Source organism: Carlito syrichta, unplaced genomic scaffold (assembly GCF_000164805.1).
Source record: "Carlito syrichta isolate Samal-C Ts95f unplaced genomic scaffold, Tarsius_syrichta-2.0.1 Scaffold244047, whole genome shotgun sequence".
NCBI lineage: Eukaryota > Metazoa > Chordata > Mammalia > Primates > Tarsiidae > Carlito > Carlito syrichta.
Window position 1 is genome coordinate 35,705 of NW_007188143.1, and position 15,584 is coordinate 51,288.

At 35.0% G+C, this 15,584-nt stretch overlaps 1 protein-coding gene across 1 annotated transcript in view; it reads right to left on the reverse strand.

Moving 5' to 3' along the window:
- The window catches only part of LOC103253653 (dynein heavy chain 12, axonemal), a gene marked incomplete at its 5' end in the record, with an annotated part of 80,138 nt that overhangs the window by 22,898 nt on the left and 41,656 nt on the right, over positions 1-15,584 (reverse strand). Inside the window, 8 exons of the mRNA XM_008051910.1 lie at positions 5,488-5,660; positions 5,893-6,049; positions 6,350-6,469; positions 8,687-8,969; positions 9,066-9,187; positions 10,790-10,984; positions 12,716-12,916; positions 13,242-13,427. Coding sequence (XP_008050101.1) covers positions 5,488-5,660; positions 5,893-6,049; positions 6,350-6,469; positions 8,687-8,969; positions 9,066-9,187; positions 10,790-10,984; positions 12,716-12,916; positions 13,242-13,427 — 1,437 coding nt within the window. The remainder of the gene's footprint in view (positions 1-5,487; positions 5,661-5,892; positions 6,050-6,349; positions 6,470-8,686; positions 8,970-9,065; positions 9,188-10,789; positions 10,985-12,715; positions 12,917-13,241; positions 13,428-15,584) is intronic.

Here is a 15,584-nt window from a genome sequence, read left to right on the forward strand (position 1 = left end):
TTCCCACCTGGTTAAGTCACTTTTACTAAGCCTAGTACTTCTCCTGCCAAATGGATAAAAGACTGGGTACTCTGTGTGAGCACAATAAGGATGAGAACCGATCACTCTTACCTAATTGTCCACATTTACAACTAAGACTGTAATTTAGTAATTTATAAGGGTTTTTAACAAATTTGCCTGTTCATAATTATAAATAAGCAGGGATAGATCTTTTCACATCCATGTGGTCTATTTACCTGAAGGATTTTGCATCAGACTGTTACAGAGAAACGGTCAAAAAGTTTCATTTGTGTAACCTATTACAAAGGAGATTTTAAGGTTTTTTTAAAAATCAAAACATTTTAAAAAAATGCCAACATGGAGGGCAGCAGAAGCAGAGGGTCAAAGAAGCACCCCAAATGGCAGTCGCCATTAGTGACAAAACTTCAACAGCCCATCAGAGACCTGGTAAGAACTAACCTGCTAAGGTGATGGTATCTGTGGCTTATGAGTACAGTCTGTGGGGCCACTGAGAGCATAGTTGCTCCAAAATAGGCCTAAACTTCCTGGGCCTTGTCCACTGTGCGGGGTAGGAAGGCATTAGGAAACAGGTGCACTGTCTCCTGACGAAAGGAGAGAACACCTGGCTCACAAATGGTGGCCACTTACAGAGGCCTGGAAAACTGCGAAAGTGCCTGGCACTGGCTTACCATCACCCCAGCAACCCCCAGGTAAATATTAGGGCACTGGAACCCAAATTGATTTCTTAATTAACACAAGTGCCAGCCTTTTTGATCCTGGCCATCCATGTTGGACTCATATAGCCTTATCTTAATTAAAAGTTGCTAAAGGTTAATTCAAAATATAAACAGAAAAAAGTAATCTATGAAAGGTAAAGAAAAAATAGAAAGCAAAGGAAAAATGTAAAAAAGTTGCAAAGGTAATGTTTTTGGTAAGAAAGAATCTTGTATAGTACATTTTTGTTCTATAATAGAATGACTGGTTATTTAAAGAAAAAAGTATAGGACAAAAATAAAAGGTTCCAGCATATCAAAAAATAGTATGTCTAATTAACTATCTCCAAAAGAATTTTCTCCTTTAAACACCGGGGGCGGGGGGAGGGGGTGAAGAGAGACAAAATTCAGTTGGCCTCCCATTTGCTGTCTTTGTTACAAAAAAGCGAGGTTTTTTTACTTTTCAAAATCTTTGGACTATCACTTGCTAAATAAGTAACTTACAATCTTTTAATCTTGTGTTACAACATTATGCTTTTAAAATTTTTAATACTGGTAAGGGGATTGCCTGAGCCCATGGGTTTGAGAACAGCCTGGGCAACTTGGCAAGACTTCATTTCTACAACAAATCACAAAAATTAGCTGGGTATGGTAGCATATGTCTGTAGTTTTGGCTACTTGGAAGGCTGAGGTGGGAGATCACCTGAGTCCAGCAGGTCAAGGCTATAGAGGACGTGAGCGTGCCACTGTACTCCAGTTTAGGTGACAGAGTGAGACTCCAACTCAAAAAAAAAATTTTTTTTAATACTTAAACCCTTTAAGTTCTCAATACAGTCTCCCTAGGGTGGGATAAGAAAAAAAGCCTCAGAAACCATACCAGTTCCACACCCTTCTCTTGAAGTACCTGCAGACCAGGCACAAGGATTACTAATCCAACATAGAATGAATAACAAAATAACCTGGGCTTTACCCTCTAGCATATCAATCATTGTGAAGGTATATCAGACCTATTATAAAAACAAAAGAAACTGTTTTCTCTTGCCAATGTTTACCTGTTTTAATTCTCAATTTAAGTTACAAACTAACTACATGCCTCTAATGTTTTCAATTTTTCTTTCTTCTGACTTTGTCAAAGTAGCTGTATTTCCTTGTTAAAGTCATTATTAACAAAACTCCTTTTAACTGTATATACTTTCTTATTACAACCCAAAGAAGCTTGAAGACAAGCTGCAGGGACACCCACATATGAACTCAGGAATTTACTGGTGCAACAGTGGAAACTGCCTGGACTCCTGCAATGGGTATCAAGCCCACTGGGGTAACTATAAATACATTTTACCAAACATCAAAGCTCGATGTTTTAACAGCAGCTATAATGACACTGTCATTTTAGCTACCTTTAATAACCAACTTGTAGCAACAAATTGGCTACCCTGTAGAGCAGCAGGGCTCTTGGGCAGTCTCTTATATCCAAATTTAAAAATCAAAACTAATTGTCAGCATTGTAGAGCTATGTCAACAAATTGTAGAGATATACAACTATGGTCCCAAGACTTTGCATGAGCTGTTGTGGGAACAGCATGGATACCCATAGCAGGCCCTCAGGTGACTGGTGTAGCTAGATACAGTTACATTTTCCCTGATTTAGAGGCTTTAATATGCAGAGATCATTATATTACAGAACACACAGCCCTGGCTATAGACCTACTTAACCAAGAAGGGGAAATTTAACAATACACCATAGCAAATAGAACGACTTTAAAAAACTATATATTAGCAAAAATGGGAGGCTTATGTGGCATAGTGGGAAGTATGTGCTGTACAACTATAGGTGATCTCCAAGGGAATATTTCAACTTACATTGATAAATTAAAGAATTTAGCTGAACATACATATAATTTACAAGACTATTTTCATTTTTCCAGCATTGTTTCTGGGGCAGTGGCCTTTTTCATCATTGTTTGCTTGATAATTTTGCCTGTGCTCTTGCTTGATGTTTCATTAAATCTAAATAGTCTTCAGTTGCAGTCCCACTGTTTCCTATTCGTTCCCTTGGACATAGATAGGTAGGGACATCTCTAAGCCCCACCTCAGCAGGAAGTAGTTACAGCAGGACTTTGCCCCATTTCCCAGTAGCATAAGATATTTCCAAGAGCAGGAGTAGGGAATGAAAGGAGGACCAAGAGCTGGAAGTCATTTTGTTTTGTTCCTAGATCTTAACACAATAATGAGAAAGTAGAAACTATGTCCTAGAGGAATGTATACTCTAAGTAAAGATTAACCTTGCTGACTTTGTCTTTCTAGAAACCCATATCTCTCAAGAATAACCAGTATCGGCCCATTGTAATCTTAAAACAAACTCCTGAGGGTGATTAATCGTGACCTGGTGCCTGGTGACAAGACCCCCTCCTCAGGGTCTGCAAGACATCCACAAATGGTCAACAAGGACCAGACCCCTCCTCAGGGTCTGCAAGACATCCACAAGTGGTCAACAAGGAAGTCACGTCCACCTGATTGCAACATCTCCAGAGGAAAGGATTTAAGCCAGGGACTGGGCTGCTACAGTGCCACACTCATCTTAGAGTGCCAGCCCTCTTCCTGCCTATGGCATGTGATCTTTTTTCTTAAATAAATCTTTTCTTCCTTCATCTTTTTGTGTGTTGCAAATCTTTGTGTTACTCGGATCTCTCATTACTAGTGCACCTCCAGCACAGAGTCAGTCGGTGTTGTGCCCTTCCAAAACTTAACGCCTTCTACTTTGTTTTACAGTAAATTATGTACATTTTTTTCTCATTCATTAACTTTTAAGCTCCTTAAGGGCAAAATCAGAAATATCTGAATTGTTTCTGGGTCCTCACAATGATGAGGACAGTGTCTGGAAATTTTTAGATGCATGTAAATTGCAGTCAGCTGTCTCTAATGAAAAGCACCACTGGAGTTTTTTAAACTTCTTTTGAAAAAAATAGGGTTAAGGAACCAAGGCTATGCATATAGAAGAGCAGGGGCAATAAGAGAACTCTCTGTACTTTCCACTTAATTTTGGTGTGAACCTAAAACTGCTCTAAAATATTGTCTAGTTTAAAAAATAACCCTATAAAAATGAGAAATATATTTACATTTAAAAAACAAAAAGAGACAACTAATTAAATAAAAGCAGTATCAATGGTATTTCACCCATTTTAAATTGATAATGGTTGCTATACTGTTAATGTCCATTAACTTGATTGCTGATAACCTCAAGTTGTTCCTTCTTTACAATTTAAAGAAATTTCTCACAAATGTGTTCCCTTTACTATGGATAATAAATATACTAGAAGACTTTTTTGGTATCTAGTATTATATTCAAGTATTTGATGTAAAAGTGTTCTGATTTTACAACTCAAAGTGGTTAGCTTCCACCTTATAAGCATATCACAGCTTTTCATGTCACTGAGGTGCCTGCCAGATACAATAGAAGCTTGAGATTCATCTGCTTAACAAATATTTAGGGCTAACTATGTACTTGTTCACCACTAAAGTAAAGAGCAAAACAGACATGGTCCCTGCCCTCAGGTAGCTTTCTGAAAAAACAAAGGGTTTGGTGAAGCCTTTCATCATAGACCCATTGATGTCTTACTCAGATGCCCTTTACCAGGCTGTGGCATTCATCCCCAATTGTTGTGTCAACTGCAAATAGGTCACAGCTGCTCTTTTCTCCTAAGAATTACCCTCAACTAACAGAAGCTACTGCATTAACAAATACCTGAAAGTTTACTCATACCCTTACCCCAGGGGGTAACCCGTAGCCAATGAAAAAGTGGTACAAAAGCCAGACCCCATTGCCTTAAAGTTGAATAACTGTGATGCCATTCATACTCTAAAGTTCTCTGTGAGACCAGTCTATAGCTATACATCTATTGAAACCACATCTTACTTTAATTTCTCCCCTTGTCCCACCTGCTGTTCTTGTTTCCTTAGAGGTTTTTACCTAAGAGCATTCCCTAATAAGTAATTTGCACAAGAATTAATCGAGACACTTTAATTTCACTTAATCTAGCACAGGTAGTGGTGTTTCTTGATGCTCCTCCTCAGTCCCCAAGTAAGATTGCAAATAAAAATACAGACTGCCCAGTTAAATTTAAACTTCAGATAAACAATGAATAATTGAGTATAAGATGTTCCATGCAATACTTGGGACATACTTATACTCAAAAATTATTTGTTGTTTGTTTGAAATTCAAATTTACCTGGGAGTCCTCTATCTGGCAACCCTATTCCCAGGGGGGGTTTTTTGTTTTGTTTTTACAGTGATATCTCTCGTCCACAGTTTCCCAAATAAGCACAGACCTCAGCACCCCTCCCTCCTACATTTCAGCATTCTCCCTCCTATTCAGCAGTACTAATTTGGAGTTCTAAGGTCCAAATGCATTTTCCTCATATTCCCATCATCTCTCTCAAGATTCCATTGCAAACGTTGATACCATTTTCTGAAACTCTAGTTTTGTCATTATATCTCCAATACTTTCCTTTTTCTAATTATCCCCAATGGGATTGACTCACAACTGTCATACAATAGAATTCAAACACTCTTGTATGCTACAAGAAGCATCCAGAAGTAAACATCATTACTATAATTTCACATGAAGAGAATTTTAGGTTAGGAAAGGTATCTGTATTCAACTATTGCGGGAAAGACAATAAGTAAGGAAAGCCATATTAAATTTGGATTTAAAAATATTATACCACACCAAAAAGTAACCACTATTGTGTCAATTTAAATAACTTAAATGCATACCAATGTTCTATAACACCTGTCAGTCAGTGGAGTAATGACAAGTCGAGGTGAGTTACCAAGATATTCATAAGCATATTTTACATTGCAATTAATGATACGAACACGAGCATTCTCATATTCCCAATAATATCGAAGCTGAGCAAGCCACTGGAAATCTGTATCATGTGAGACACCTAGAAAAAAGAAAGTAAAATAAGACACATGATCATTAAATGAATATAATTTAAAAAATAAGTATTTGACCTTCTTTCATAACAGCAAATATTAAAATAATTCATGTTTTCTAACTTATAGAAAAGATTATGTAAGAGAAATTATGTTGAGAGAGAAAAAGACATAGTACACATTTTTGTTTCTAAAAGCCATCAACATTTTATCTTCAATATTAAAGAAAAAGTCACATACCTTTTTCAATCATATCCATGACCACATCTCTAGCATGAACATCAATAGTAACCAAAGCCCCCAGAGTGGTTCTGGTCTGTTTAGACAATTTTCCTCTTACCAGCTCTACAATATCATTTAGTTGATTCTGAAGTTCCTTATAGTACTTCCTTAATCCCTACAAAATAAAAAGGTAATCTAACTAATATACTACCTAAAACACGAATTCTCTATATTTACTCTTTTATAAAATAATTCTGGTTTCATAATCTATCTCAATACAGAAATGAATTATAGGAGAGAGTGATTTTGTCTAAGCCTAGTAAAATATTAAGAAAAAATTTTGGAAGAATTGTAGAATTTCAAGATTAAATATAGAAATTGAGGAAGATACTGTCTTTGCAAGGAAATAGATACTAACTAAGAAGCATGGTACAGAGAAACAAATGTTATTGTTTAAATTCCAATAATGCTTTACCTCTGTACCACTACTTATAACTTCCTGTGTCTCAGAAGTCCAGAACATTTGAGAAACGCAAAGTACAACCTGGCCAGGCCACTCTCGAACCCAGTCTCTTCTTGCAGATTCTGGATAAGCCTGAATAATCAAAATAAATTTCTACCTTTAAAATATTGCATGAGAAAAAAAATAGCTAAATAGAGAAATATAATATTTGTTACATTCATAGGCTAAAATATAACAGAAATGAAAAATTTTAGAGAGCTACTTAAAAGACCTAAGAACATTTTATAAATTGTTATATTTTTGAAACATATGTATAATTATAAAAGAATGGAAAAATGAACACCTACATGTTAATAATGGATTATCTCTGTACAGATTTAACTATGTGATTTTTATGTTCCTTTGCTGTGGCGAGTTGTCAAGTTTTCCATACAGAATACATATTACTTCTATTATAATGAAATATAAAAATTTTAGTAAACTTAAAAAAAGACAAATTAGTCAAATAGATTATGTATATCAATGCCAAGATTTAACTGAAAAGGAGACTACACAATCTAGTAGAAAACTGGACTAGTAGTGAGAACCCTTGTATTATTTATCTATAGCTTTTGAAAAAACTTGTATGACCAGGGTATATAACTTAAACAATTACATATTGTGCAATTATATATAATTGAACAATCTGTGCTTTTGAGTTCAAAGTATACTTTCATTTTTTTCTAACACATTTATGTCCAAAATACATTTTAATTGATTTATGGGAGAAAGGCTTACTCTTTTTAAAAATAGCTTTCTTCAATAGTAAATTGTTTAAGCAGATCCACATTATAAAGTGAAAACAACTAAAGAATAAATTTGGAAATTGATGCTAATGCAAACTATATTTTCAATGCTACCACATCATCTTAGATATAAGAATTTTAAACATAGGATATATATTATTATAAAATGCTTCTTATTAGCAATATTTAGAAATAAATGCAAATGACAAACTAAGCTATGCTTCAAAGAAGAATATGTAATGACAGAGTCATTGCTAGGTACATAGAAGGTACATTTCTATACTGATTAAGGAAACATTCATGGATAACGTTGCTTCTTTCATGTATTTTAGTTTGTTTGTAATCATAAATAGCAGAAGAAGGGAAAAAGTCAAGATTTATCTGCAGAAACACTGAAACTGAACGGAATAGCCACCAGAAGAAGATGAGCTTCATAGGGCTCTTGGTGAAAGAAAAAGAACACCTCACTTGTATATACTGAGTTGCTGGATACAAGGCTTCAATACCTTTTTAAACTATTCTTCTACTATACAGCTGCTCCTTTGTGGTCCTAAAGACAGAAATATACTAAAGCTTATCGTTGATTAAATTAATTGGGTTAGCATAAATGAGGCACATGTAGTACCAAAGTGTTATATTTCTTTCAAATGTATTATATATCCTCCTTTAATGTTTGTTCATCTGATTTGGAGTTTTTAAGTAGTTTAAGTGTAAAGAGCAGTGAATGAGCTAGGTCATGCATTTAACACTCATGTCTCTGGACATCTGTCCTACAGGTAAGCATGTGCTAAAGAGCACAACTGTTTGATCTTCCATTAAGCCTCCAAGGCTACTTCTCCAGGCATCCCCCAGAGTAAATGCTGCACATATGCTCCAGTTAGAAACCTACCAGTAATTTTTGAGACCTCCCTCTCCTTACAATAAATTCATTAGCAAGACCTCTTGAAATTAACTACAAAACATATTTCTTTTTTTTTTTTTGAGTTGGGGTCTCACCCAGACTGGAGTACAGTGGCATGCTCCCGGTCACCGCAGCCTAGACCTGCTGGGCTCCAGCGATCCTCCTGCCTCAGCCTTCCTAGTAGCCAGAACTACAGGCACGCGCTACCACGCCTGGGTAATTTTTGATTTATTGTAGAGACGAGGTCTCGCCAAGTTGCCAGGGCGGGTCTTGAACCCGCGGCCTCAGGCAATCCACTCTCCCCAGCCTCCTAAGGCACTGGAATTACAGGCTGAGTCACTGAGCCCGGCCCATATTTATTTCTTTAAAAAAAAAAAATAGAGATGGGGTCTTGTTATATTGCCCAGGCTGGGCTTAAACTCCTGGGTTCAAGCGATCCTCCTGCTTCAGTCTCCCAAAGTGCTGGGATTACAGGCATGAGTCACCATACCCAGCCAATAATATTGTTATTTTAATAATAATGTTAGAAATAAAAGAGTAAAGAATAGTGAATAGCTTAAAGTAGTAAGAACTTTAAGTGTTAACTTACTTGTACCTATTTAAAAGCTCCTTTAAAAAAAATTTGCAGAAAATAGGGTATAAATTAAATACTAGGAAACATACCAGCCTGGCTGCAGCAATTACGTCATGAATACTCCGGAGCATTAGATCTTCCACTTGAATGAGCCACTTTTCCACAGCACCCCGCGCTGCAGATGTAGAAATGAGTGCAATGAGCTCCACTCGCTCACCTTCAGAGCTATACATGGCTTTAATGTCCAAATTGGGAAGGAACTCCAATTTAGCAATTCCCTCAAAGCATTTTTTTAAATGAGGCTGAACTCTAAGTGGATCTTTGGTCTCGGACAGAATCTCTAACATTTCATCATTAGATAAGAAGAAAAAACTAGGAAAAAACATTCAAACACAAAAACTTTAGTTATAGTTCATGACACATTAGAAAAATGCTTTTAATTATAGCACAGTTGATCATCCATCATACCGTGGGAAGAAAAGACGCTTCTTTTCAAGATATGCATTAAGTCCTTTCATAATTTTCTCCAAAAGTTCATTGCAGTTCTGCAGTTTTTCCAATAAACCTGTTAAAGAAGTAGCAACAAGAACCTGAAAGAGAAACTTTCGTTCAGGTCAGCATTTATGTAAACTTTTATAAACTATCATGTATATTGTTATCTAAGGATGCTAGTTACAAATGAGAAGTTATTATTTTCATGCATATTTTCATGTATCTCATATTACTTTGAATGATGTAAAAAAGAACACATTAGGGTGGTATGTGATTTAATTCTTACTTTTACAACTGTCAACCATAAACTTAACAATCTATAGCAGGAGCTGCCAAACTACATCCCACAGGCCAAATCCAGCCTGCTGCCAGTCCTTCTATAGGCCACAAGCTAAGGGTTATTTTTATACTTTTGGAAGTTAAAAAAAAATCAAAAGAATAATAATATTTCATGACGTGAAAATGTTGGTGTCCATAAATAAAGCTTTATTTTAGTACAGATACATTCATTCATTTACATATTGTCTCAGACTGCTTTCTTACCACAATGATAGCAGAATGTACAGAAAAGACCTATGTCTTGCAAAGCTTAAAATGTTTACTATCTGGCCATAGGCAGAAAAAAATTTCTGACCTCTGATCTACAAGAAATCATGTTTTACAAAGATTCTAAAGTCAACAGGTAAGGCAAAATCCTTAAAACTCATGAGTTTCAGTGCTCTATTGACCCTCAATAAGTCCAGCACAGTCAGTTCTTCATACAGCATTGGAATAAATTGTTATACCAGATAAAAAAGTGGATATATATCTATAGACTATGTATATTGTTTGTATGAAAAATATATAGTCTGTCTTTCAACATTAGTCACACTCAACAGATGCTAAACTTACTAGGAGAGACACATAGGAATCTAGACCAACTGAGAGAACAGAAAATTATTTTTTCCTCATCACTCCCCAAGCAGATAGAGTCACTGAATGGAATGTCACGTGGATCACCTGCACTATTCATGAGCTTACTCTCTCTCTGTCTCTCTTTCCCTCTATCTCCCTCTCTCTCATTCTAACTCTCTCCATTTTATTTTATTTATCTATTTATTATGCAAGGAGGGAAGCAGTGAGTTTATTTATTTATTTTTACTTTTTTTTTTCTGGGTTGGAGTCTCACTCTGTCGCCCAGGTTGGAGTGCAGTGGCATGCTCACAGTCACCACAGCCTCGACTTGCTGGGTTCAGGTGATCCTTCTGCATCCGCCTTCCAAGTATCTGGAATCACAGGCATGTGCCACCACATCCAGCTAATTTTTTGATTGATTGTAAAGATGTGATCTCATCAAGTTGCCCAGGCTAGTCTTGAACGCATGGGTTTAGGCAATCCTCTCACCTCAACCTCCCAAAGTGCTGGGATTATAGGTATGAGCCACCGTGCCCAGGCAGCAGTGAGTTTATATAGTAGAAGTCAAATGAACTAAAGGTACACTTGAAGCAGTTCCACTATGTATACCAAAGAGTATTTTTCAAAAAGATGAATTGAAAAGTAAAATTATTTAAATACTTTTACACTTTCTTATATTTTTCTGAACTTTTATGTTTGTATACAATGAGGTTTAATTTTTGTAATCAGAAAAAAAGGTCAAATGTTTTCTTTAATATCCAAAAACAAAGGCTCACCTACTGTAAGAGAGAAAACAAACACTTCACCTTTGGATCTTTTGCGCAAAACTTCATGATATCCTTCCAATGTCTGTCTACTGTCTGAAATTGACGCCCTTCTTCTGGCATCTGTTGCATGATATCCTCAGAACAAAAGATGGGCTCCAAATACAGCCATTGAGCTTGCACTTTTAACCATTCATCAGTCGTTTCTTGTATTCTAATCAAACGGTCTTCCCAGGCCTTAATGAAAAGCACGCTATACTAAATCCCAGTTATTAAAGAAAAGCTAGAAATTATAGCAAGGAAAATGTTTTTGAAATTTACCATTATTTTTAAATCAATGCAAAACAGCCTGTAGTTTACCACTTAAGGTCACTTATTAGTGTCTCACAAGGGCTTAGAAAAATTCTAGGAGATCTGAGGGTTTCCAAAACCACTAGAACTCACAATTGGAAATGACTGTAAAGTTATTTAGACCAAATTCCTAATCTCTAGGTGAACATCCTAAGTCCCAAAAGCATCCAAGAATATATCCTACTCTACACCAGTGGTTATCAATCATGGGCAATTTTATCTCCTTCACCAGGGAACATTTGAAAATGTCTGGAGATATTTTCGGTTATCACAACTGACAGAGAGATGAAGCTACTAGTATCTAGTGGGTACAGGCCAGAGATGCAGCTAAACATCCTACAATGTACAAGACAGGCCCTATCACAAAGAGTTACAGAATTCAAAATATCAACAGTGCTAGGTTGAAAAATTCTGCTCTACATCAACACAATTTGGAGAAAAATGAAATAAAATAAAATAAGCCCCCTTATTCTCATAGATCCCCTAGAGTTGACAAGATCTTTTATTAGCTGAAGACCATTCATAAACTCTCTCTCTCTTTGGTTCTTAAATATGTGGCCTAAAGTCTTGGGTGTCAAGAGATTAGCCTTCATATCTTTCATTTTCTAAAATCTCTAATACAGCTTTTGAATTTGTCTTGTAATTCCCCTTTTTAGACAAGTAAGAAATTTATATAAAAGATATAATATCTTATCAGGCTAGACTAGCATGATTCTTGGGAAAATGCCCAGCCCTATGTACTCTTGGAAGAATAATACTCTTTGTTTCTCCAAATAATGGCAGCCAAGATCCTTTATAAAGCACGATTTATGTTCAAATCAAAACCAGACTACCTTGGTTTGAATCCCAGCTCTGTGAACCTGAACAAATTATCAATCCTCCTTTGCCTGGTTTCCTTATTTACAAATACAGATTATAACAGTGCCTACCTTGAAGGTCTACTGTGGAGATTAAATGGATTACTTAATGTAAAGTTCCTAGATCAGTATCTGGCACTTAGTTTGACATCAGTCAATATGAGGGTAAAAAATACAGTTGCTTGTCTTTTCCAAATGTATACAGTCCCCTGTTAGAATTTTGATAAAATTCTAATATAAAGCTATTAGTTATCATAATTTGTTTACTCTATATATTTACCCTCATTAACCAAAAAGATAGGAAATAATCAAATACCATTTGTTTTTCTCAAGTAAGCAATAATTAATTACTCCAAGAGACCCTCATGCTAGTTCACAACCATAATTAAAGTATAGTGTATACAACTTTACTACAAGTTGCAAGAATGCAGCATAACACAGAATCTAGATTTTCTAAAGTTAGATTAAATAATACCAACTGTTTTCCTTTCAAGTCTATCACTGTCATCGGAAAATATTTTAATAAAACATAATTTTTCTTTTAAAAATTATTGTCTCAGATCTGTTCTACACATTTCTATGTTAATTTTGGAATATCTATTCCTATATTTCACCAAATACAATATCAAGGTTATAGGTCTATGAGTTGAATAAACATTTAAAAAGTCCCAGCAAACTGACTTATCACCATGAGAGCATATATGTAATAAGACTGCAATTTTCCTAAATAGCCAAGAGCTGACTATCATATTTAACATACCTTGATCTCTTTTTCAAATGGCTTGATAAAAGGTGAGCCTCTCATTGTCTGAGTTTTTATAATTTGATCATCAAGGAGAGTCTGAACCTCATCCACAGAAGAGAGAATATAGACTCCAGTATCACGGTACAGACTTATATGAAAAGTTATATCATCCCAAGTTTCTACCATTGTCTGCATGGCTTTCTCTAATGAAAATTCCTAAAAAGGAAGAATGAAGAAAGAATGGGATAGTGAAGAAAGAACATTACTATACTGTCTTTCCCTAGTGAATTCAGCAAACATTTGATGCATTACCTTATCGTTTCCTTAAGATAATCTGTAACTATCATATAATTTTTTAAGTTAGAAAAACTTTGCAACAATCTATAAATTCTTAAGAATTATTATGCATTTTTTAAAAAATTCACTCTCTTCCATTTCCTCTGGCTGTTATCCAGTATTGTACACATTCAACCACAAAAACTATGATTATTTAATTAACAACTGCATTAAATAAAGTATTTTCATTGGTCTTTATGTTTACCTTGCTTGCCCCTGCACTTATCACTTCAAATTGTTCCAAGTATGGTGAAAGGTTTAATTTCAAAACTTTTCTCAATGTAGATCCAGAGTCTGGAGTCAAGTCATAGCCTACAATTTCTGACATCTGTTTCCAGTGACGAGCTCTCATTCCTGGATTGCACAGAATGGAGACAGTAGGTATATATTCCTAATGATAAAAATATAAACAATGAGTCATTCATTTGATTTTCACAGACATAGATTCTATAGATGAAGCCTAGAAAGTATAGAGATTACATTTCTTCAAATCATTTAATATACTCTTATGAATATGATCAAAATCTCAATTGGGCCAGACATGGTGGTTCATGCCTATAACCCCAGTACTTTGGGAGGCTGAGAAGAGAGGATCACTTGAGTCCAGGAGTTTGAGACCGGCCTAGCAACATAGAAAGATCTCGCTACAAAAAGATTAAAAATTAGCCGGGTGTAGTGGCACGTGCCTGTAGTCCCAGCTATTCTGGATGCTAAGGCAGAAGGATCCTCTGAGCTCAGGAGGTCGAGATTGTGGTAAGCCATGATTGTGCCACTGGATTCCAGCCTGAGCAACAGAGTGAGACTACGACTCAAAAAAAAAAATCTCAATTAAATTTGGAGGGAGATTGAAATTAACAAAATGATTCTAAAGTTTATCTGCAAAAATAAGCTTGTAAAAATAGCCAGGAACAATATAAGAGTAAAAAAAGAAGAATGAAGTTTAAATATTCTATAAGATATTAAAGTATATGATAAAACTATGGTAATCAAAAGTCATATTATTTTAGAAATTCAAATTTATTATGTATATTATATGTAGAAATACACAAGTTAATATAGTATCACATATAGTTATAAATACATACCCACATATACACATGAATGGGGGAAAAGTCGGTACCAAAATGCTGTATCACTGCTGAGTGAAATTAAGAGTTTCTAAACATCTTTTAACTATCTTCTTATGCTTTTTTAATAGTATCTGATTTTGAGTATGTATTGGTCAAAAATCACCTAAATAATGTTTTTTTTTGTTTAGAAATGAAAATACTTAACAAAACAGTTTAGCATTCTTGCCACTGACATGAGAACATTTTTCTTAAAATCAGGAACAAGAGTTACACATCCATTATTACTATTTACTTCTTTTTCTTTTTTTTTTCTTTGAGACGGGGTCTTGCTCTGTCACCCAGGATGGAGTGTAGTCATGTGATCATACCTCACTGTAGTCTCAAACTTCTGGAATCAAGCAGTCCTCCCACCTCAGCCTTCCAAATTGCTAGGGCCATAAGTATGCACCACCCACAAAGCTATTTTTAAAAATTATTTTAGAGACAAGATTTAGCTATGTTGCCCAGGATAGTCTCAAACTCCTGGCCTCAAGTGATCCTTCTGCCTCAGCCTCCAGAGTCACTAGGATTATAGGTACATGCCATCATGACTGGCTCCAATATTATTACTTCTAATTAATATTGTATTGAATGTCTCAGTCAGTGAAGCAATTTATACAAACAAAAGATATGGGGATTAGAAATTTAAAAATATTGTCTATATACACAGTGGCTGGATATTAAATTAATATAAAAATTAAATATAATTTCTATATACCAGATACAGCTGAAAAATATAATTAACAAAAAGATCAATTTACAATAGTAACAACAACACAAAACCAAGTATCTAGAGATAAATCAAATAAAAGCTTTGCAAAGCTATTCTGGAGAAACTACATAAATTTATTAAAAGATGTTAAAGAAAATCTGCAGATGTATAGGTCATACACTGATAGATTCATTATTATATAAGTATCAAAAAGTTATTATCCAGAATATATTATAAAAATCCCCTAAATCAACAATAAAAACAGCTGAAACAAATAATAAGAAAAAGCGTCAATAGGTATTTCACAGAAGGCGAACTATGAAAGACAAATTGAATGAAAGTTCCATAAGGGCAGGAATTTTGTTCTATTGTCTGTCATATCTCAAGCACATAGAATATTACCAGTCATAGAATTGTAAATCAGTAGACATTTGTTTAATGTATAAAATATCAAAAGATTATATGTATTACTAGAAATAGGAAAAAGCAAATTAAAAACAAATTAATATATAATTTTATACCTACTAAGTGGTAAAAATTACCAAGTCTGAGGATGTGATGATATGAATCTGGCAGGAGTTTAAATTGAGAAAAAATCTGGCATTTTCAAAGTTGAACAATCATATACTTTATCACTCAGCAATCTTATTCCTAGGTATATACCCAGCAAAACTCTTGCCCATGTACACCAGGACACAAGACTAAAAATAACAGTGTTGTATGTACA